Source organism: Sminthopsis crassicaudata, chromosome 2, assembly GCF_048593235.1.
Source record: "Sminthopsis crassicaudata isolate SCR6 chromosome 2, ASM4859323v1, whole genome shotgun sequence".
NCBI lineage: Eukaryota > Metazoa > Chordata > Mammalia > Dasyuromorphia > Dasyuridae > Sminthopsis > Sminthopsis crassicaudata.
Window position 1 is genome coordinate 318,372,981 of NC_133618.1, and position 23,866 is coordinate 318,396,846.

The 23,866-nt window shown below is 33.8% G+C and overlaps 1 protein-coding gene across 6 annotated transcripts in view; it reads right to left on the reverse strand.

Moving 5' to 3' along the window:
- PCNX1 (pecanex 1) overlaps positions 1-23,866 on the reverse strand; it is a 228,766-nt gene that overhangs the window by 24,285 nt on the left and 180,615 nt on the right. For all 6 annotated transcript variants that reach the window (XM_074290130.1, XM_074290129.1, XM_074290131.1 and 3 more), the window contains 7 exons: positions 22,757-22,886; positions 20,723-20,781; positions 19,533-19,748; positions 16,563-16,816; positions 10,728-10,958; positions 9,891-9,991; positions 6,315-6,465 (listed from right to left, as the gene is read on the reverse strand). In XM_074290130.1, the coding sequence (XP_074146231.1) occupies positions 6,315-6,465; positions 9,891-9,991; positions 10,728-10,958; positions 16,563-16,816; positions 19,533-19,748; positions 20,723-20,781; positions 22,757-22,886 (1,142 nt within the window). The remainder of the gene's footprint in view (positions 1-6,314; positions 6,466-9,890; positions 9,992-10,727; positions 10,959-16,562; positions 16,817-19,532; positions 19,749-20,722; positions 20,782-22,756; positions 22,887-23,866) is intronic.

A 23,866-nucleotide genomic window follows, 5' to 3' on the forward strand; every position in this document is an offset into this window, starting at 1 on the left:
GTCAAATTGTAATGGGCCAGAACTCTGAAAACAGGATTCTTACAAGGTATTAGAACTAAGTGGAATTGATAAGATAATGGTTATCTAGTTTAGCATGATGATTAATAGTTCTCTAATGACTGATTTAATCTTACAACAAATAATGGTTCCCTAGTGATATAATGATTGGCTTATACTCAGTATACCGCATATAAACTGGGACAAACTCAGCCAGAGACAGACTCAGAGAAGGCAGAAGACTGGAGGCAGGAGCCCAAGCCCTCGGAGCCAAGGAGAGACATTCATTCTATCTCCCACCTTTGTGGTGGCTGGAGGCTGGCACACAATCCCTCAGACTGAGACAGACTTCAAGACAGAAACTATCATGGTGGTCCTCAAGAAAGCTAGCCCGGGTCCCAGTCAAGGAAACTAGACTGGCAAGGAGACAATAAAGAATTTGGGCTTTATCCCTGGCTATTCTCATGGTTATTATTCTGCTGAAATGAAGGCTAGTCCAAAAACCTCCAGAAAACCAAACAGAACACTACAACAAATATTTTGCTAGATTTACTGAACACTATATACATAGTAGATGGTTTTTTTTAATCAATAAGTTTAGAATATGAAAATAGTATAGGGGAGCTGTAATTTCACCAGCATGGGAAATTCTCAGGATTAGTGTCCCTCCACCAATGCAGATTCCAAGAGAATTATTTGAATTCAGAAAAATAAAATTACTTGTTTAAGACATCATACCCAACACTTCCTGACTCCAAGCCCATAAATCTCTAGTGATTATAATATCCTGTCTCTAACAATCCAGCATATTTGTCAAAAAAATGAAGTTAGAAAGGTGTGTCCAGCTATTCTGAAAGATAAGCAATGGAATGTTATAGCTGTTTTGTTTATAGATAATCCCCTATTCTTTTAAATAATGCATTCTAGAATTTTATCAGAAATTTACTGATCTATAGTTTGCTGCCTCCAACCTTTCCCTTTTTTGGAAAACTGGCTCAATTTATTTCCCTTTCTAGTGTTCTGAGATAATATTGTAGCATTCTAGATCTCTTGTATGCTATAATCTTAGAAATATCAGGAATCATATTTGTCGCTTTTGCTAGCATAGTAAAAAAGAAGGCTGGATCCATAGGAGATCTGTGTTAAAGTCCTGTTTACACTAGTTCTGAAACCTTGAGCAGTTATTTTTTCTCTTAGAGCTTCAATTTCTTCATCTGTAAAATGGAAGAGAATATACTTCTACCATCTATAATTTACATCTACAATCTACCATTTATCTATACATCTACAATAAAACCATTTACCTCACATTCATGTTATGAAGAAAGTGCTTTGGAAACTTAAAACACTATGCAAGTGTGTATAATTAATTAGTATTTAGAGTTTCCCTGCCTCATTTGAGGTGATTTCCCTCATAAAAGTTTAGTCTATGGGACACCAACTAGCATTCCTTTGAAAACTGTTGTCCTAAAACCTGGTGTCCATGTCAAACTACTTCCAACTTTCCTTTCTCTCACAGTGATTAATTTTAATATGGAATAGCTACAACTTTGACTTATTTCCATAAAAATTCTTCTTTCAGGGTGAGAATATGGTTCAGAAAAGGAACTTTTTTTATAGTTTCCATTGTCTTTTGAAGGCTAAAACTATCATTAAAGGAAGCCAGGAAATTATTAGCTATTTGACTTTTGGCAGAAAAGAGCTCTAACTGATATTTATTATTATTATTATTATTATTATTTTGCTGAGACAATTGGGTTTAAGTGACTTGCCCAGAGTCACACAGCTAGGAAGTGTTAAGTGTCAGAGGCCATATTTGAACTCAGGTCCTCCTGACTTCAGGGCTGTGTTCTATTTACTGTGCCACCTAACTGCCCCTAACTGATGTTTAGATAAGAGAAATCCCCCATCATTACAATTATCCTGCATTCATGGTCTGTTTCTCAAGTGCCATTTATTTCTTCTTTCTGAAAAGTAGTGTGATATAGTAGAAGTACTGCTCAACTTAGGAGAAATATGGATTCAAACTCTGCCTCATACAAAGTTAAGTGGCTAGGAGTAACAAGATTAGCTTTTTGACATTCTTTCTTACTCCATAAAATTGTAAATAACAATAATTAAAAGACTTACCACTACAGAGACAGAACAATGTAGTAGAGACTTAGGCTACAGGTCAGGAAGCCCTAGGTACCAGTCTTGCTGTTGCCCCATGCTGGCGATGTGATCTGGCAGGTCAGCTCCCTTTCCAATGACTGCCAGGGAGAACCACAACTGACTTGCAAAAAAGATGCAAATCTTGGACAGTGAGGTGGTGCAGTGGATATAGCACCCCCTGAATCAGGAGGATTTGAGTTCAAATTTGACCTCAGACTCTTAATACTTTTTAGCTGTGTGACCCTGGGTAAGTCACATTAGGGTTCTAATTACCTTAGCAAGGGAAAAAAAAAAAAAAAAAAAAGAAATGGTACAAATTTGTACAGAGGGAGCTACTCACCAGAAACTCCCAATGTTTATGAAATGACTAGTCAGGTAAAAAAAAAAAAAAAAATACCCACAACTGCACAGGATTGTAGAGAACATATTTAATTTAATAAATATTTGTTAAATTCCTAATTGTAAAGCAATTTCTCTAAGTGGAAGGGAAACAAAACCCCCAAATAGTCTCTGCCCTCAGGGAGTTTACATTCTACAAAGGAAAACGCATGTACTAAGATATTTAGTAGAGGCATTTATAAGAGACAGAAAGCAGGTAATTGGGATCAGGAAAGGGGATCAAATAAAATAGATAATACATGAAAAGCACTTAATAAACCTTAAATATTAGTGGTTGGTATTATTCTGTCTAAAAGTATGTAGTGTGATACAATTACAATGCTGCTTCTGCTTCTTCACATAAATGTATTTTCTTGATATATAAAAACTTTGTATATTCTACTCCTATCTTGAAGTCATAGAACTAAGACAGTAAAAAGAATATTAGAAACGAATTTGAACCTGGGTTCAAATATGAGTGCCAAAAGTAAAAATGGACCTAATTAAAGGAGATAATCAGGGAAACTATATTTTGCTGAAAGCTAACAGCAAACAAATTTTACATCAAGTTTCTCTGATAAAAGCTTTATTTCTAATAAATAAGACATAAAAATAAAGGCACCAGAAGTGACAGAAATATGAAATAGATTGGGAGAGCACAATTGTAAAAGAATATTACAAAATTATATTGGTTCAATTTGCAGTACAAAGAAATTACATCAGAGACATCCATACAAGTTACGGTTTATTAAGTAAAATAGCTCATGGGTTCAACAAAATAGGGCTAGGCAAGGCAAAGTGATACTAATTGAGCAACTTGATTTGGGAGGGATGGGACTTTTTATAGCTCAGGGAAGATGGAGGAGTGGAAAGGATCTAGGCAGTGATAAAGATGTGTACTGGGATGTTAAGACAGTCTTAAAGACAGTCTGGAAGGCCTAACAATGGAATCCCTCTTCACATCATTCTATGCAAACACGACAGTCTCGAAGAAATGACCTGATAATAGTAACAGGATGGGTGACCTAGCAAATGCTGAGGAAAGATGGTCCAACCTATAACATGAGTGACTTCTCATCAAATATGTGTTCTATAAGAATATTGTGAAATTCATTTCAAATGCTTTTGTAAAGACAGACTAGATCTAAGGCATTCCTCTGATCTGAAACCCTAATAACCTTATAAAAAAAAAAAAAGAAAATGAAGTTAGGTGGCCTTAATTGTTGTCTTCATGACTACCCAATAAATCTTAATGGGGCTTCAATGTGATTAACAGTCCAGTCGCTAATTTAATGCTTTTATGATTGCTGATAACTGCTTGTGGCAGGCTAGCTTGGTATAATTTGTATAATTCAAAGAGGAAAAAGGCCTGCTGCTTTGGTACTGGCTAAAGGTTCTGCCTCAGCTGTAGCTAAGTTGTTATTAGCCTTTAACTCCTTTCCCTAGAATGATAGGTTTCAGGCCCTTTCAATTCTAAGTGTTCCCATTAAAGCTTATCCATAATTATCAGTATGACCCTGACTTTAAAAAGTATTCTTGGGGCAGCTAGGTGGTTCAGTGGATAGAGCACCAGCCCTAAAGTCAGGAGGACCTGAGTTCAAATCTGATCTCAGACACTTCCTGTGTCCTAGCTGGGCAAGCCACTTAACCCCAATTGCCTCAGAAAAAAAAAAAAAAGTAAGTATTCTTGACTAAAGCAAAGGAGAGAAATGATTCTTGAAAAAGGGCTACTCCAGAGGCATTTATGCCCTGTGGGACTGTAATCCAAGTGAAAAGTGACTCTAAAGTTTAGGGCTCCAGAAAGCTCCATAAAGGCTCCATTGAATTTTCAATCTTTTCTGAATGTAATACTCATTTCATTCATACTGGAAAAACTTGGGACACACAGCCAAAGATGATTAGGATTTCAAGAAGCAGTGACTGAAAGAGGGCATTTAAGGCAGGCAGAAGCACATGAGTAAAGGTATAAGGGTCAAATTGTACAAGCACATGACAGACAGATAATGAATACACCAATTTGATGCACAAGTGAATAGAGACAAAGATGGACAAACAGGTCAGTATTTAGTGTCATGGTAAGGACTCTGGACTTAATCTGCAAAGCGTTAAGAAACAATGGAAGATTTACTAAAGGTAGAGTAAACTGCTCAAAGTAGCACTTCAGGAAGTGTGCACAGAATGAAGACAAGGAATTCAATTGGGAGGCCACTGATAAGAGTCCAGATATGATACTAAGACATATTATGATTAAAATTTCTTCTCTTACTAACGGAAGTTAGCAACATGTTGCAAATTATTTCACAGGAATAATATAATCTGAAAATGAAGTTGTTGTTGTTGTTGTTGTTTTTCCCCCTGAGGCTGGGGTTAAGTGACTTGCCCAGGGTCACACAGCTAGGAAGTATTACATGTCTGAGACATATTTGAACTCGGGTCCTCCTGAATTCAAGGCTGGTGCTCTATCCACTGCGCCACCTAGCTGCCTCCTGAAAATGAGTTTTGCATTTGGAGAATTTTGCTTTGTAAAAAAAAAATTCTGCATCATAGAGTAGCTATCTATAAAACAAACACTTGCTTGAAATTTTTACCTGCCAAATGTTTTAAACTAAAGCACTAGTATTTTAATCATTTAGATACTATTTTTGTTTCCTGGCTACAGGAATTAATTGGAGAAATTTACCTAATCCCAAATGGATTTTTCCCTTCTCTAACGTGTCTGAGACAGATTTGAACTCAGGTCCTCCTGAATTCAGGGCTGGTGCTCTATCCACTGCGCCACCTAGCTGCCCCTAACTAGTATCCTTAAAAAACAATGAACCATACTTCATAGAATTTTTTTTTTTTTTATGATACCTTCATTTTAATAAAGCTTTTAACAGAAACTAAAAAATTTAACAACTTCATTACAACATTTAAACTATAGTCAAATCACTTAATGAGCAATTTAACCTTTATTCCAAAAGAATAATAGAGACATGATGATGGCTGAGCTCAGCAGATGCATTTCAATGAGTCATATCATAGTTATGATCAGATCTGATAACAATGTCAAGTTGAGTTATTAGAAGTATCAGCACTTATTTGGGGATATATTCTCTAAATGATTTAGAGGTGCTTAAAAGCTTTATCTGGTCTCATCAAGAGTGTTTTATTACTCTGTGTAGACTGTTAAAGGACAACTAACTCTACTCAAAAGTTTTTATTTTCGGTAACATTGCAATTCAATGAGTGGCTAAGCTCTAATACCCTGGAGAGGAGGTTAATATTGCATTTTGAGTTAGCTAACATTAACCCAAAGGAAGAAGGATTATGAAATAATGGATGGCTGGGGGGGGGGGGGGGGGAGAAACACAACCCATGTATTAAGCACTATAATCCAGGCCCTATGCTAAGTGCTGGGATACAAATGCAAACAACCAATACAGTTCTTATCCTCAAATGAACTAGAGCAACATATCTAAAATTACCTTAATGCCAAATTATTCTTTTAAAATTCATCAACAGATCAATTTTCTTCTAATATAAATAAGTCGAACATAAAAATATTAGAAACCCATAGAAGACTTCCTACTGTCCATCACAAAGAGATGAAGACTTCTCTTTCTCAAGAGAAAGTTTTATAAAAATCATCAATTAATTTAGACCAACCCATTCTATAAAAGTAGTAGTGAAGTAAAAATAGTATTGTTATAGTGCATACTGATGTATCAGCTCTGGAAAGCAGACATAGTGAGTTTAATTTAAGATTAGGTTATGGCTAACTTAATTTTATCTCATTTTTTTACCTGATGAAGTTTAAGTGACATGCGGATTCCAGGGACTACCACTTTTCTTAGTAATTCCATGTCAGCAAAGATCCATTCATCTCTGATTGAAGAAATACGGAAGTCTCCCTTAAACAAGGCATGTAAGCCATACAGGAATGACTCCAAATTACTGTGATTATTGGAGAGAGAGAAAGTCATATTATATATGCATATATATATATATATATCCCCCCCCCAATTCCTTCTATTATATCCATAGAAATTAAACATTGGTTATGTCTACAACTTAAAATAAACCAAGATAAGACTAAAAGAAAAAAGTGTCAAACATAAGTTAAAATAATGAACTTTTTTTCCCTATGTTTTATTTTTATAAATATATTTGTTTTAAATTACTTAGATAGAAAATGGCATGCCGCATCTAGAGTAAAGAAGACCAGAGTTCAAATCTGACATCAGATGCAGACTAGCTGGATGACCTTAGGAAAGTCACTTAACTTATCTGACTCATTTTCCTCATCTATAAAATGAGCTGGGGGAAGGAAATGGTTAGCCATTCCAACATCTTTACCAAGATGACCCTAAATAGTCATGAGGAATTGGACATGACCAAAACAAATGCAGAAGGACAAAATATAGCAAGATGAATAAATGGAGGGTGAATTGAATCTGAGTAGGAAATAATTTTAACATGAAAAGCACTTTGCGAAACTATTCTCCGAAGTCAGATCTGACTCTTTATGACTCTTACCCATTATTCCTGGTTCTGTGCTGTGAGGGCAAGCAGAGTTAAGTCTAACCCCCTTTCTGCATGCCAGTCTTTCAGATACCTGAAGACAACTCTTTTCCTCCAAATATTTTCTTCTGAAGACTAAATATCCCCAGTTACTTTTCCTTTTGTGACAAGGACTCCAGGTCCCGACCTATCTGCTTGTTCTCCCATGACCACTTTCCTGCTTTACAATGTCCTTTTCTTCATTCTGGTGTCCAGAAGGAAAACCACACTTCAGACAAGTAGTAATGCCACAACATTCCCCTGTGGCCAACTGCCAAAAGGCACAGGTCTGTCTTTCCTTGGTTAAGAAGCTCCAATGGTTTCCTACTAAGTACAGGATACAGCTGTTTGGAATTTAAAATTTACCAAAAATTTCCCCCAACTTATCTTTTCAATCTTTTTAAATAAGTTTGGTCTAGCCAGACTAGTCTATTTGTTTTTTTGGTTTTTTTTAGACAGATGAAATTTCATCTCTGTTCATATTTGCACATGCTATCTAATTCCCATGCTTGTAACACAAATCACCTTCATCTCAGGCTCTTGGAATCCCTGGTTTCCTTAAAAGCTCAGGCTAATTCCCATTTCCTATATCCAGTCTTTCCTGGCAAAGCCCTCTGTGTCCCCTCAAATATTGCTGTCTCCTCCCTAAATCATCTTCCATTTATTTCATATTTTTAAGCACATGTACATGTTGTTGTTAGATATGGTTTTACTCAGGAAAAAGACAATGGAGTTATTCCCTAGAAGACTGGCTTCTCTGCTTGTAGTCCAAGGGTCCATTAGCTTTCTTGACCATCTAATATCCAGTTGACTCATACTGAATATGAAATCCAATTTTATGGGCTACTGATTTAAAAAATCTTTAATATTATTTCTTATTTAATCTTTACTACTTTCAAAGATCTAACAATTTACTAAATACTATTTTCATTTTATTAATTAAACATCACTGGAGATATAAAAGTATAGCAATGCCAGCACTCAAAGAGCATGTACTCTAATAAGGGAAATGAGAAAAGAGAAGATAAAATAAATTCATAAAACTCTAATACAAGTTACAATATGATCAAGTTGTACAAAAGGATTCAGAGAGGCATTAGAAATTAAAAACTGGATGGGGATAGACTTTCTAGCTAAAAGGATGAAGGAAGTTTTCATAGAAGCTTTGAAAAAACAGAAAGACACTACAATACTATTTAAATTTGTAATGCTTAAAAACAATTACTTTGAAGGGTAATTTAAAAAATATTTAGCAGTTAGATGGTTTAGGTATTGGGGACTAAAATCAAGAAAACTCGAATCCAAATACTAGCTTTTTAAACCTGAAAAAGTCAATTAATCAATGTCTGCCTTAATTTCCTTAATTATAAAATGGCCATCATAATAACATCTACCTTCTAGGATTATTGTGAAGAACAAATGAGATTTCTTAAAGGATTTAGTACAATGCTCAGCACTTAAAAGGAATTTAATAAATGATTTATTAGTTTACTTCTTTTTCCTCTCTCCTTCTGTCTCTCTCATTAATCATGAGGGGAAAAAAAAAATCAACTGATGATAATATACAGAGAAACAACTTATCTTTTCTTCCTTAGAAGTAGAAACCAAATATTCAACTTGCTCAATTTTTAAATTAGGAAAAGGAATCATAAAACTGTTCTCAGCAAAAACAAAAAGTAAAAATATATTTCAGACCTAATAATTAGAAGTGGAGAAGATATAAAGAGGGAATAGAAGGAATGGTGAAAAAGGAAGAGAAAAGGGAGTTACAGAGGAGACAGACATTGATAAACACAAATCAGTATGAATGGGAAGAGAAAGGAAAGAAAAGCACAGGGAAAGAAAGGATTAAAAAATAAAGGGGAGACAAGTTCTAGGAACACAGTAGTAAGGCAGAGTAGCTTTTGAGGGGAGCTATTTGTTCCAGCTTAAATTTTTTCATAGCTTTTTATTTTTCCAAATACATGCAAAGATAGTTTTCAACATTCACCTATGCAAAACCTTGTATTCTAAATTTTTCTTTCTCCTTTTCCCCCACCCCTCCCATAGACAGCAAAAAATCTAACATAGGTTAAACATGTGCAATTCTTCTTAACGTATTTCCATATTTGTCATGCTGTACAAGAAAAATTAGATCAAAAAGCAAAAGGCCAATTTTGGGAAACTACAAATAGGCTGATAGTATGAATGTCGTATGTGTGAAGGCGAGTTATCTGAAACTATGAGAGACAAATTGGGAGGGGTTTTAAGTGACAAAGGAAAAAATTCATATTTTATCCTAGAAAGTGCAAAATTTCTGTCACCAAAGTTTTTGAGTAAACAATCAGTCTCGTATTTTATAAATGCTAATTTTGTAACTATGTGAAAGAATTGTACAAAGTAAATCACATTTCAAAATTTCTTGATAAAATGATGGTTTTAGTATATTTAAAAATAAGAGGTATAAATTTATTTTAAATTAATTTAATTTAATTAATTTTAAATATATTTTAAAACAAGAAAATACTACAGAATAATACTACAAGAAAATACTACAGAAAAGAATTAGTTTTATAATGTTAGTACACTGTATAGTGAATTGGATAAATGTCATGCTACAATAATTAAATTTTTTTATCAAGTATTTTCTGTTTGACTATACTCAGCATAAATTTCATAAGTCATGAGAATATTAACTCTTTTTAGCTATTGAATTTAAACTAATAAAAATGGTGATTTCTGTAGATTAAAATACTGACACTGTTATAAAGAGATGATATACTTCATCCCACTGTCATCTTAAAAAAAAAAAAAAAAAAAAAGAGGGGATATTTTCTTACCTAGACATATGATGAGCAGCAGTGCCTAAAGCTCTTCGCCCCAGAACACAGAGTCCATAACAAAGAGTTACTAGGGAAGAATCTTTATCTGCATCTAGTGGCTTTGGAAAAAAGTGGAAAAAAGCAAGAGAATGGATAATTACCTAATAATTCAGGCTGAAAGGAAGGCTCATTCAAGTAGAAAGATAAAATAAAGGAATTCTCAAACAAAAATCCAAATAAAAATAAATTTAGTTTTAAGAGAAAGTGAATCATTAACATAAGCTATGAATACTTTGTGATCCCAAGATTTAATATGGTGCTATAAAAATGTAATATAATAAAAATCATTATTTTATAGTTTACCAAGTAGAAAACTTTTAAAATCAGTTTTCTAATAGTTTCCAACAGAAGTATTCATCCTAATAATAAGTAAATATACCTTTTACTACAATAAAGACTATTGAGAAACCCTAGCTTATAACAAGCAGTTCTACATGATAAAAGTAGATAATTTATCCATCATCAGTTGAGAGAATAGAAATAAAATTACCATTATTAACTATAATATATGCATATAGAATAGTTTATTATACCTTTAGGGAAAAAGTGGCATTTTATTATTCAATAAAAAAACTTCCAATAAACAATATTGAGGGTTAATAGCTAGGCTATTCTTATTTCCTCATAAACATGAAGTTTACTTAACTGTCTTAATAGCCAAATATATGGGTCATGATGAAAATATATAAAAAATTATCCAACTTAATTCCACACATATTTAACAAATACTGTGAGCAATATACATAGGAGAGAAACTATGATAGAAGGGTACAAAGCATACTGAAGCATACCTACCTTTGCTCTTCGAGAACAGCAATATTCAATCCAGTTGAGATAAATCACACAAAAACTTTCTCTGGATATGCCCGCTAGCCGATGATCATAATCTTCATCAATATTTGGATTAAATGTAGGGTCTACATCAACATAATTGCGGTCAGCACATAAGCGTAGTCCTTCCTGCATTGTCTCATTGGCCAGCCATTCTTCTAGTTTGGAGGAGGTTGTAACATAATAGATGATACCCTACATTGCAGCAATAACAAAAAAAATGTTGTAACACAGCAATAACAAAACCTCAAAATGCAAAACCAAATTAAAACATTAAGTACTTATCACATGCAAAGCATTTTTCTAAAGATTGGAGATAAAGACTATCATTAAAAAGCTTATATTCTTTTTGGGGAAAGTAGAAGTGGGAAAATGCAAAGTGTACACTAGATGAGTCAATAAAAAAAATAATTTCAAGAGTTTGAGAGAAGGCCTTGGTTAGAAGGTGGCACATAATCTGTGTTTAGAAAAATGTGTTCCAAAAGGATTCTAAAAAATAAAGGTGAGGGAGAAGTAAATTCTAGATGTGGGGGAAACACCATTGCAAAGGAATGGTAACAAATGATGGAATGTCAATGACAGGGTATAGCTAACAGTTCAGTTTGATAGACTTAGATGCATGAAGGAAAAAGTAAGATGAAATATAGCTGGAAGGGTAAGTGGGAACCATAGAAGGAAGAGATTAGAACAACAAGTGAACATTTTAAAAAATTTCTCCCAGAGGCAACAGAGCCATTGAAGAATTTTTAGTAGGTGACTGACATGGTCACATCTGTGCCTTAGAAATGTCAACTTGGCAGCTATATGGCAGTTAAAAAAAGGGTAAGATTCGAAGCAGAGTTCAACTAAATAGGTGATTTTAAGATGGGTCTGAAATGTGGTGCAGGCTGTGTGAGTGGAGAAAAGGTGATGATTGAGAAAGATAAGGAGCAGGTAGAACTGACAAGATTTGATAGCTAATTGGATATAGGAAGGTGCAGGAAAGAGCCAAGGACTCCAAGGTTACAAACCTGGGTTACTAGAAAGATGGTGATGTCTGCAATAGAAATGGTTTGAAGGAGGGATGGATTTTGAACAGGGAATGGTTTGACATATATTTAAGGTATCTACAAGACATGCAGTGAAACAGGAAGCTGGTGATGTAGGACTGGAATTAAGGAGATTATAGCTGGACATAGGGATTTAGAGAAAAGCTACAAAAATAATAATTAAGCCTATGGGAACTAATAAGATTGTGAAAAGAGAATGCAGGAGAAAAGAAAAGCATTATGTATAGGAAATTAGGGATGAAAATTAAGACAAAGAATTAAAGACAAGTAAAGAAGACTAGGTAATACTAATAAAAATAGGAAGAAAAACCAGAATGAGTTCCTTCCTTTCTCTTTCAAATTTTCCTATACCTTACTTTCCTCACATATTCTGCAATCCAGAAATTCTACAGTATTTCTTCCTTTTCATTTCTGTAACACTTTATAATAGTGACTTCCCTTTAAGATTATTTTGAATGTACCTTGTTCACTTTTCTGTTCACCTTTGCTTGCTCTTGTCTATTCTTATAGCTATCACAAGACTGTGAATTTGAGAACAGGGATAGTTTTTTATTTGTGTTTTTTGCCCTTTTAATCACTAGCCCTTACCACAGTGCCTGATACATAAAGGATATTTAATAAATGCTTCTTGACTTCAAAAAAGTGTGAAGAATAGACTAGAGTGGAAAGTTGCTGGTATTCTTTTAATTGTAAGTCCAATGATCTGTTCTCAGTCCTTGATCCTCTTGTCCTCTCCTTAGTTCTCGGATAGTCATTTTCTTTTTCTTTTTTTTTTTTTTTTTAATTTTAATAGTTTTTATTTACCAGATATATGCATGGACAATTTTACAAAACTGGAAATTGCCAAAACTTTTATTCTAATTTTTCCCTTCCTCCCCCACCCCCCAGATGGCAGGTTGACCAATACATGTTATATATGTTAAAGTATAAATTAAATACAATATGTGTATACATATCCAAACAGTTGTTTTGCTGTACAAAAAGAATCGGACTATGAAACACTGTACAATTAGCTTGTGAATGAAATCCAAAATGCAGGCGAATAAAATTAGAGGGATTGGGAATTCTATGTAGTGGTTCATAGTCATCTCCCAGAGTTCTTTCACTGGGTGAAGCTGGTTCAGTTCATTACTGCTCTATTGGAACTGATTTGATTCATCTCATTGTTGAAAATGGACACATCCATCAGAATTGATCATTAAACAGTATTGTTGCTGAAATATTCAATGATCTCCTGGTCGGTCTTACTCATTTCACTCAGCATCAGTTCATGTAAGTCTCTCCAGGCCTTTTGGAAATAATCAGATAGTCATTTTCTAGTTTTTTGGAGATATTTCTCTCTTATCTGATTGCTCATTTTCAGTTTTCTTCTCTGAGATCCTCCTCTAGGCCATACTGTCCAATAGAGTCCTATCCTAGGTCACTTTCTTTTCTTCTTACACTACACTTTACTTGGTGAGCTCAACAGCTAACAGATAGTTCCAAATCTCATAATTGTTGACTCATAAATCTACTGACCTCCAGTTTTGCATCTTTTAACTGCATTTCAGATATCTAAACTTTATGCCCAGTAAATGTTAAATATAATATATTAAAAAACAGATAAACTAATTAATTTTCTCCTTAAACTGTTCCCTACTCTAAACTTATCTATCATTGTCAAAGGCAATACTTTTCAGACTCACAACCTAGGTGTCACTCGATTCCTCAAGAATGGTGGTGCTTTCAGAAAAAGGGAGATTTAGAAGAGGACTGAGGCAAAAGATAATAAATTCTGTTTTTAGAGATACTGAATCTGAGATTTCTATGGGATATCTACTTTGAAAATGTCTAAAAGGCAATGGGATTAAAGCTCAAGGGAAAGACTAGGGTTGGATTTATAGCTCTATTAATCAAACATACAAGAACTAAACAAGTCGCCAAAAGAAGGAATCCTCCAAGACTAATGAAAAAAAATGAGGAAATATATCAAGAGAAATAGGGGCTCAGGAAGGACCATTAGAGTACAACCACAAGGGATTAGGATTTGGATAATAAATCAGAAAAAGGAGTCTCACAAAGAGTAGTTAGAAGAACTAGGAGATGGGAGTATCAAAAACAAAACAGAAGAAGAAAAGAATATATAAGAGAATTTTTCAAATGGGGAAGAGAGATCAAGAATGATAAAAAATGAGAAAGGGTTATCAGACTGGGCAACTAGAACTTTATTAGTAATTTTGTAGAGAAAAGAATGAAAAATGAAGTCAGAACTCAGATTGAAAAAGGTTGAAAAGAGGGCAGGAAATGGGGACAGTAAGAGTAGAAGAGAGAATTAATTGTATGCAATCATTCTAGCGCTTATTATCCAGAAGATATAAATATAATATCTGATTCAGTCTATTCAGTAGGTGTGATAGAATTGCCACAGCCCAAATAAAATTTGTTGCTTCTAATATATATCAGCTCTTTAAGGAACTTCAAGAGCTAGTGAGACAGCATTCACATAAGATTTATATCTTACTCTCAAAGTGGATTTCCAGGTCCTATTTTTTATGGAAATTCAAAGGCAGATAGCCTTCTAACCATGTTGGCCAATACTCCTTTATTTCAGGCAGCCCAAGAATCTCATTCTAAAAATCATCAGGCTGCTTGAGCTTTACGTTTACAATTTGGGATAACAAGAGAGGAAGTCAGGAGCATAGTAAAAGCCTGTCCAGCTTGCCTTTCTTCCCACGCTCCTACACTCCCTCCAGGGAAAAATCCTCGTGGTTTGAGACTAAATAAAATTTGGCAAATAGATGTGACCCACTATAAATCTTTTGGTCGTCTGTCTTTTATCCATTTTGTAGGAGACACCTTTTCAGGATTTACTTTTGCAATAGCAGCAGCAAAAGGGACAGCCTGAGTTGGTCACTCAATTCCTTATACAAGCTTTTGCAATTATGGTATGCAACAAGCAATAAAAACAGACAATGGACCTACATATACTTCTAAACATTTTGCGCACTTTTGCGCACAGTATAAGATTTCACACACCACTGGTATACCTTTTAATCCTCAAGGATAGGTAATAGTAGAGAAGAGAAACAGACATCAAGATGCTCCTCCAAAAACAAAAAGAGGAGCCACAGATAATCCTAGAGAACTTCTAAATTTAGCTCTCTAAACATTAATTTTTTTTATTTTTGATAAAGATGCACTGCCTCCAGCAGATAAGTTTTATATACCCCCAGAAGGGCAGTGTAAGCAGCTCCACTATCTTTAGATAACTGCCAGGTGATGTGGAAAAATCCAGAAAGTGGTGAATGGAAGGGACCAGATAGGTTAACTGCTAGGGGGAGAAGGTTTTTCTTGTATCTCTACAGATGGAGAAGGAATCAGCTGTTGCCAATGAGCCGTATTCGCCTTGTCCATCAGAGAAAGAAAAATAAGATTCTCGAAACAAAGGAAAAGACCCAAGAAACATTAGATGGTTCCATCTCTGACTACAAGTGCCACTGAAAAAACATGACAATTGATTCATGAACATCAAAAATTGTTAATGAGGCTGCTGAAGAACTTCAAAATCTGCAGGAATCAATGGATTTCCTGACATGTGAAGCAATGAGCAATAGATTGGTTTTGGACTATCTCTTGACTGCTGAAGGACTGTTGTTTATTTATCCTCCTTCTAGGACTTATAGACATGTATGATTCCTCATGTTGATTTATATTGTTTGTTACATCACTACTAACCTATGTTATATTACTCTGTGCTTGTGTAATACCTCCCATGATGATGGATTTTTGTATACCCGTTTCAAGTAAGACCCTTCAGTCCAGAGGAATCCTGCTAACTATCTAATTTGGTGTTCTCACCTCCCTGAAAAGTCAGGGAACACATGATCACCTCCTTTTTGGGGGCATTTTCACCTCCCTTCCTGAGAAATCAGGGAGGGAGTAACGTGTTCTAAAACAAAAGAAAGCAGGAGATAAAGAGGGCCAGAGCTCCAAAGAAACAAGAATACTTACAACAAAATGTTAACTCAGTGTGATTGATGAGATAATGGTTCTCTAGTTTACATATATACTTAGGGCTTAGTATAGTGATATAATGAATGGTTCTCTAGTTCACACATAATAAATATGCTGTAATAATGTAATTATAATAGGGTATTTAAAGACTGAGAGAACTGGGGACACAGTCAGAGTGAATAGACTGTGAAGAAACAGACTGCGAAGGAAACAAATAAAGACTTTAGACTCTATTCCTGACCATCCTCGTGGTGGCTATCCTGCTGAAATCAAAGCCTGTCTGGAGGACCTCCAGAAAGCTAGCCTGGATATTATAGTGGGAGACTTGAGGAAGTCTGTAATAGCTTCTGAGGGGAATGAAATAGTGAATCAAGGAGGAAGGAATAAAAAGAGTAACTTGTTAAAGTGAGAGCACATTTCAACTTGGATAATAGTATATTTTATCATGTTCTGGCAAAGTACCCATATAATCTTAGGAAGGCATGAAATTTATCTTATTTTGATCACTCAAACTTTGTGCACATTTTTAAATGGGAGACCAAATACATTTTTGGAAACTGTATTTTTGTAAAATACATAACTAACTGAAGAGATAGCCATTCTTTGTATCGTATCTTTAATATTGTATGCTTCAATGAAGTTTTATTGAAGAAATGAATAATGTGACTTTGTAAATATTTTGTTAACTGCTTTGGGATGCCAAAGATCATTTATATTTTAAATTATCATATCTTAATATGTTCTTCAAAACCCTTACTTTAACATAATATGTGGTGAGTATTTTCCGAAGATCAAATACTTGCAGCATAGAAGCTGCACTATTGTCAGTGATGCTGTAGCCTTCCAGCACATACTTGGTGACGAGAACCTCCCAAGCTAGCCAGCGTTGACTAAATGCAGCATTAAAGGAGAGCATGTGAGGAAGATGACCAGGTTCACAGCAACAAAAGCCATCATCTTCATCTACTCCTTCAGTAATGGCTTCTACTTCTCGTTGCTGGCAGTAAGTACCTTTAAGAAAAAACACCATTACAAAGGAAAAAAAAAAAAAACTGAAGTGGATAAATAGAAAATGTCAAGGATTAAAATTAAAATAAATAAGTAAAAGTCCCACAAATCCTGAAATCTTCTATCACTTTAAGAAATATAGTTTATGTTGCTGACAAAAATTCAAGTCACCTGCTGATTATTTGTGTGTGGCTACTATTCAGCAGAATTTTGTTTTTTAAATTATATTTTCTCTATCTAAATCTAAACTAATTAATCTTATCTTAAAAGAAACATAATTAAGAGATAGTCAACCATCTACCAAAAAACCCCCACCATGCAATAAAACTCTGACCATTTAATATCTCAGAAGCAATATCTTAACTGGAACAGGCAAAAGTTCTAGACAATTAGGTATGTATATAAATATTTGCTTAAGAGACCTACTCCTGAGGCAATGCTTTCTCTCAAACCCTAATTCACTGGTCATGGTGGAAGAAATGAAGTACTACTTGCTTCTCAGTGTCACATCTAGTATCATCCAACCCAGATCATGGTAGCTACCAACCCATATGTTATTTTTCTTTTCTCAATGAGTTCATTATCTAGCTCATTGTACTACTTTTGAGTCTGCCAATTCCTGAGGGAAATTCCAGAAGGGAATTTCAACAAGGAAATTGCTATCTACATAAATATACTAACTTTTCAGTTCCTCAATCTACTTGGTTCCTTTGACCTATACCTCCATTCTATCTCACCAACACAGATAGTCTTTTTGTCTCTTAACTTTAACTGCTCCTTTAACTTCTTGAAAAACCTGTTTAACTCTACACAGTTCTCTGCTCTTAACACTTTTGTTGCTTACTGGAACTTGCCAGTTCCTAATCTTATAATATTCCCATCATCCATCTGTGTCCACATTCATTGCTGCTGAAGGAAGTCAAAAAACTGCTGATTCATTACAAATTTAGATTGTTTTCTAAACTGTACACTCATGACAATAAATCTATTCTATTCCTATGAAACCCAATACTGTGGCTATTCTAAACCTTATCATCTCTCCTTCCAGTCTCCAAAAAGCCACATCATCTCAGCTCAGGACCTAGATTCATACTTCACCAACAAAATTATGAACATCTAACAAATTTCTTCTTTCCCCCTTCTCATCTCACATTATCTCCCATTATTTCTTCCTGCACTCCTGATTCTAATAAAAAGGCTTCTCCTTACCAAAGCAAACCCCTCTTCTATTTGCACTCTTAATCCCATCTTTTCCTGAATTATCCAACTGATTGTTCCCCTCAATATCCGCTGCTGTTTTTGAGTCTCCCCAATACACATGTATAAGTATGTGTTTATGTGTATATGTATATACATACATGAATTACTATCTGACACTAAGATTACAAATTTATGTCAGTTCTCCAGATAATCTGAGGGGATTAAAAATCAACACACTTGTTTTTAACAGTTTCTTAGGCAGGGGGAAGGACTCCTTTGAACCAGTAAAATTATAGATCTGGATAAAAATACTTTATACATAATTAATAGATTGATGAATTATTGCTTCTTTCTTTCTAAGAAAGTCTCATTTCAATAAATGAATTTTTTAAAAAATTCTAATATGTAACAAAGCCAAATCCCAAATTTTATTTCTAAAGTAAAACTTTTAAAATATTCCATTAAGTTTTTCCAAATACTAGAACTATTGAGAGTCCAGTAATAGACATTTATTTTCAAAATATAAATAAGTGTTTTATAATACCTAGTGCAGTTATGGATACAAATTGCAAGCTTATGGTAAAATGGAGAGCCACCAGTTCTTAATGACTGCTTTGATGATATGTTGTCCAAAGCCCTGGGAAATGTCATGTAACCTATTGATGTGCCATGAGGATTCCTGAGCCTTGTCATCAACCTCTGAAGCTTTGGGGTTTACAGACATTTCCAGATTTTCTTATATGTGTCATTTCCCTTAAGTAATAATTTAAATAATTTAATAATTTAAATTTAAATAATTTAAAAGACTTTTTCATTTATTCAATATTCCTGAACTTCAATTTCTTCATTTATGGAATGTAAAAACTGTATTAGATGTTCCATAAGGTGATTTCCAGCTCCATAATTCTCTGATTCTAACTTCTGACAGGGACAAATGAATTGAGAATTTATACATCAGTCTAATAAAAACAAAATATGGGGAAAATCATATGGGAAGAGAACTGAATATCCAACAGTAGCTACAATGCCTAAGAATACAGAAAAATATAAGAACTATGAGTTGAAAGTTGGAGAATTTCCTCCAATTTTGGAGGAAAATCGATTCATCAATGTACAAAGTGTCAGAGAGATGGACCGTACATCATTAATGGATAAGAAGCTATTCTTGGGTCCTGTTTCACTATAGTAATGAATTTCTATTATATACTTTTAAAAGGAATTTTATGACTAAAACTTACACCTCAATAAATATAAATCAATCCATATAATGCAGGAAAAATAATTCAAACTATTCATGGTATATCAGCAGCATCACCTTCATATATAGAGGCAGTTTAAGATGTTTTCCTAAATATGTAATTGAACAAAAGTTATTATTTTTATTTTTTATATTTTTCCATTCCAAAAGCTAGGGCTTCATTTTATCTTAACATCTACTTTGGGATTTAGGTTATCAACAAATAAAACATGCAAACTAAGGCACATGCAACTTTGGAAATAAAGTAGTTAAGTACCTTACCTCTAAATTCAAGTCCCCTCAGTTGGAAAGTGACAAGACCATTGCCTATTTCTATAAGATGGACCAATGCATTGAGATAATCAGAAGCAAGAATGAAACAGTCCCCAGTACTGTAGTTTCCCCATCGTCCAAGCAATAAATCTCCACACAGACTATGCTGTAAGGAACGGGTTAAATGCTCATAAAAGATGGAATTCAGATTGTTGTCATCTGATCCTGCAAGGAATAAAAATAAAAACAAAATCTTAACTTTCACTACTTTTACTGTCTAACTGAAATAATATTGCTTTGCATAATAAAAACAAACTCACTGCCAGTAAAAGTTATCTGATTGTTTTTTTGACAAGAGAAATCCATTTTATTCACTTATGATTCCTAATTTTTAGTCTAAGATTTGCTTTCTTACACTTTTCAATTCTCTCTCTTGTTTTGAAACCATCTACCTATAATTCACATAAGTCCAATATGCAATTATTTTTATTAAAAATGTTTAAAATGATCAGATAAAGTCCTTTCATGGTTATTCATTTAAATTTCCTGACTAATGTACAATGTTTCTCTGGTCAATGTTCAGGCTCCATTTTTTTCTTCTTACACTATTACAAATATTGAAATGATTGTAAAATGGCAAAGGGCCATTTCAAAACATTTCCATCCTACTAGTAGGGAAAAGAACAAATAAAGAATTATTAAAATAAACACCCCACCAAAAAAAAAAAAAAGATAAAATATGGATTTGGATATAAAAATGAATTCAACAGTTTTGGGTTTTGATTAAACAACATGAGTCTAAGTTTAATTTGTTCATTTCTCAAAGAATGGGCCAGGGAATTGGCAAAGTAGAAGCATGCAGCTTTTAGATTAGTTGAGCTCAAGAGTTTTGAGTTGCAGCACAGCTAAAGTCAACTGGCTTTCCCTACTAAATCTAAAATTAATATAGTGAGCCTCCCTCAGAATGGGGATAACACCAGGCTGCTTAAGGAAGAGTAAATGGGCCCACGTCAGAAATGGATCAAATCAAAACTTTCATGCAGATCAGTAGTAGTGAGCTTAAGCCCATGAGTGGCTATTGCCTTTCCAACATATGGAAAATAAGAAGATCCAGTCTAATCTATTCAGTTTCCTAAAATGTTTTACTTTCAGAGATATACAAAAATCATTTAGTTCCAATGAGAAATTAGTGATATTACCTGGATTTCTATCAAGCTGAGAAGCCAATCTGGTGTTTGAATGATCCACACGCTTTGTGCTAAAGAAAATAAAACAAAAACATTCTTAACAGATTATATTATACTATGTAGAAAAAAATGAAACAAAATGGGGAATATAAATTGCAGAATGAAGAGAAGAAAAACATGAAAACTTAAAGAAAAATTAATATCTAACACAGATTTTCTAAAATAACTCCATTAAATGCCTAAAGTTGATAACATTTGCTAGGCATTTAAAAAATATTGCTGATGAAAATTTTAAACTATGTACTAGGAATAGGTAGACAGCTTAAAAAAAAAAAAGGCTTTGTAAGGCTGACACAAAGTAAAAGTTATGCTTCCTTCTTGATTTTCAAGTACTGTACATATTTGGCATCTTCAAAACTTATAATTGTTCTGCCTGCCTCCCTCTGATACCATGTGCAAGTTACAGGAAAATATTAAGATATGAAATCTTATATGACTAATAAAAATTTTTTACCTGCCTAGCTAGCATCCCATCCTGCTAACATCTGACATTAAGCTATACAGAGGAGAAAATTATTTTTATCTCTGTCTAATAATTAACCACCATGGAACATCAATGGCTTATTTGCCAATAAGCTCAAATTTAATTATTGGCAAAACATGAAGTATTTTGCTAATTATTACTTTGGTAACTTTTAATTGTGGTTCAGTGTAAAAGAGCTTGGGGTGTGGAGTCAGATGACATGGTTTATATTAAATCTCTCTTGCTTACTACCTTAGTAACATGGAGCAAGTCAGGTAACATCCCTGGGTCTCAATTACCTCACATGTACTAACTAGTCTTGGAAGCTCCTTTCTAGTTCTAGATTTATGGACACATATATCTGTTCTGTTGTTATCATAGCAAAAAAATGTCCTTTCCTGAAAAATACAACCCCCAAAGTTAAGGAACAGAATAAAAATACTATTAAGACAAGGCAAAACAAAACAAAACAAAAACAAAAACCAGGCATGCTTTAGGTTTAAAAGAGAAAAAGGTCAGACTCTATAAACAATTTTGGTTTTTAAGTAATAACATTAATATGACAGTGTTCACTTTTTAAAATACCTTTTTTTTTTTAAAGTTTTCAACACTGATTTTTGTAAAACTTTGGTTCCAAATTTTTCTCCCTCTTTCCCTTAACTCTTCCCTTCCCAAAAAAGCAAGCAATCTGATATAGATTAAATATGTGCAATTTTTAAAAGTAACTTTTATATTTTTAAATAATAGCTTTTTATTTTTCAAAATATATGCAAAGATAGTTTTCAACATTCACCCTCGCAAAACTTTGTGTTCCATATTTTTCTCCCTCATGCTGTGCAAGAAAAATCAGATCAAAAAGGGAAAAAAAACAAACAAGCAAACAAACAAAAACAAAAAAGGTGAAAATACTATGCTGTGATCCACATTCAATCTCCATAGCCTTCTCTCTGGATGCAGATGTTTCTTTCCATCACAAATGTATTGGAATTGCTTTGACTCATCTCATTGTTGAAAAGAGCCAAGTCCATCACAGTAGATTATCACATAATCTTCTTGTTGCTGTGTATAATGTTTTCTTGGTTCTACTCACCTCATTCAGCATCAATTCATGTAAGTCTTTACAGACTTTTCTGAAATCAGCCTGCTCATCATTTCTTATAGAACAATAATATTCCATTACATTCATACCATAACTTATTCAGTCATTCCCCAACTAATGGGCATCCACTCAGTTTCCTTGACACTATAAAAAGTGCTGCTACAAACATTTCCACAATGTGGTTTGTTTTTCCTTTTTTTATGATCTCTTTGGGATATAAACCTAGTAAAGACAATGTTGGATCAAAAGGTATGCAAATTTTATAGCCCTTTAAGCATAGTTCCAAATTGCTCTCCAGAATGGTTGGGATCAGCTCAACTCCATCAACAAAAATATAGTATCCCAGTTTTCCCACATCCCCTCCAACATTTATTATATTAAAAGTAACTTTTAAAAGGCTTCTAAATTGTTTAATTTTACTCACTTGTAATCTCTCTCCCAGAATTTGACTGGTCGAACATATGAAGTGATAAATATTGCACTCCCCAAAAAGGGGTTTAGTGGAGTTGAGAAAAAGGCAGATATAACAGCTTGGACAAATAACATAGCTGAATCTGTGGGGCAAACTGGTTAAAGAAGATAACATTTATTGTAATCAAGTGATAGCACTATGAAAATGGACGGGAAAACAGATTTCTTATAAATGCATTTTGGTTTTTGTGAATATTTAAATGAATCCATTAAAAAAAGGTATAGCTGCCAGTTGTTTCAATAATAGAATACATTTCTAAATTAAATTCTAAATTAAATAATAGTAAATTTTTACTATTCTACCCTCACTAAAGAAATTTCTAAAGTCTTTGATGGAATAAATTCCCAAATGAGATATTTCTTGAAAATGATTGAATGGATTCCATTAGACAACAGGACAAAATATGGGAAGAAAAAACTAACAAAGAGATAAAAAGTAAGTAAAGGAGCTTTCCTACTTTCCTAATATTTAGTTTTATTTACAAAAGAGTTTGAGTAAATTCATAAAAATGATCTTGGAATTCAGTAAACATTATTTAACACTTACTATGTGCTAGGCAAAAAATATAAAATATTCTACACTCAATGTGATGGGAATGGAAGAGGGAATGGGGATGGGGATAGGGTCTGGGGACTGTAACAATCAAATCATTAGCATCATCAAATTCCTATGGATTTAGCTATTTAAATGAATTCCTTTTCTCAGTCTACCATATACTTGTGCCCATGATTCCTTTCCACTCCTCAAATATGATGGTGATGGGTACTAATTACACTTAAGAATAAATGCTGTTTCTTCACATTCTGCCAAAACATTCCTGTTAAAATGTGCAAATACTGAAATGCTGACAATAATAATGCAACACTTAGGAAATAATGTATTATTTTGCTTCATTATCTTTGTCCTCTAAACCACTCCTTTTCTGAATTAACTATTTCTACTAAAAAGGCCACCAATCTTTCCAGATTTGGAATGTTATCATTATCCTAAAATACTCATTACTTTAGGTTACACCTTCTACTTTTCACCTGCAATAACTGTCTCCTGACTCAAGGCTCTCCC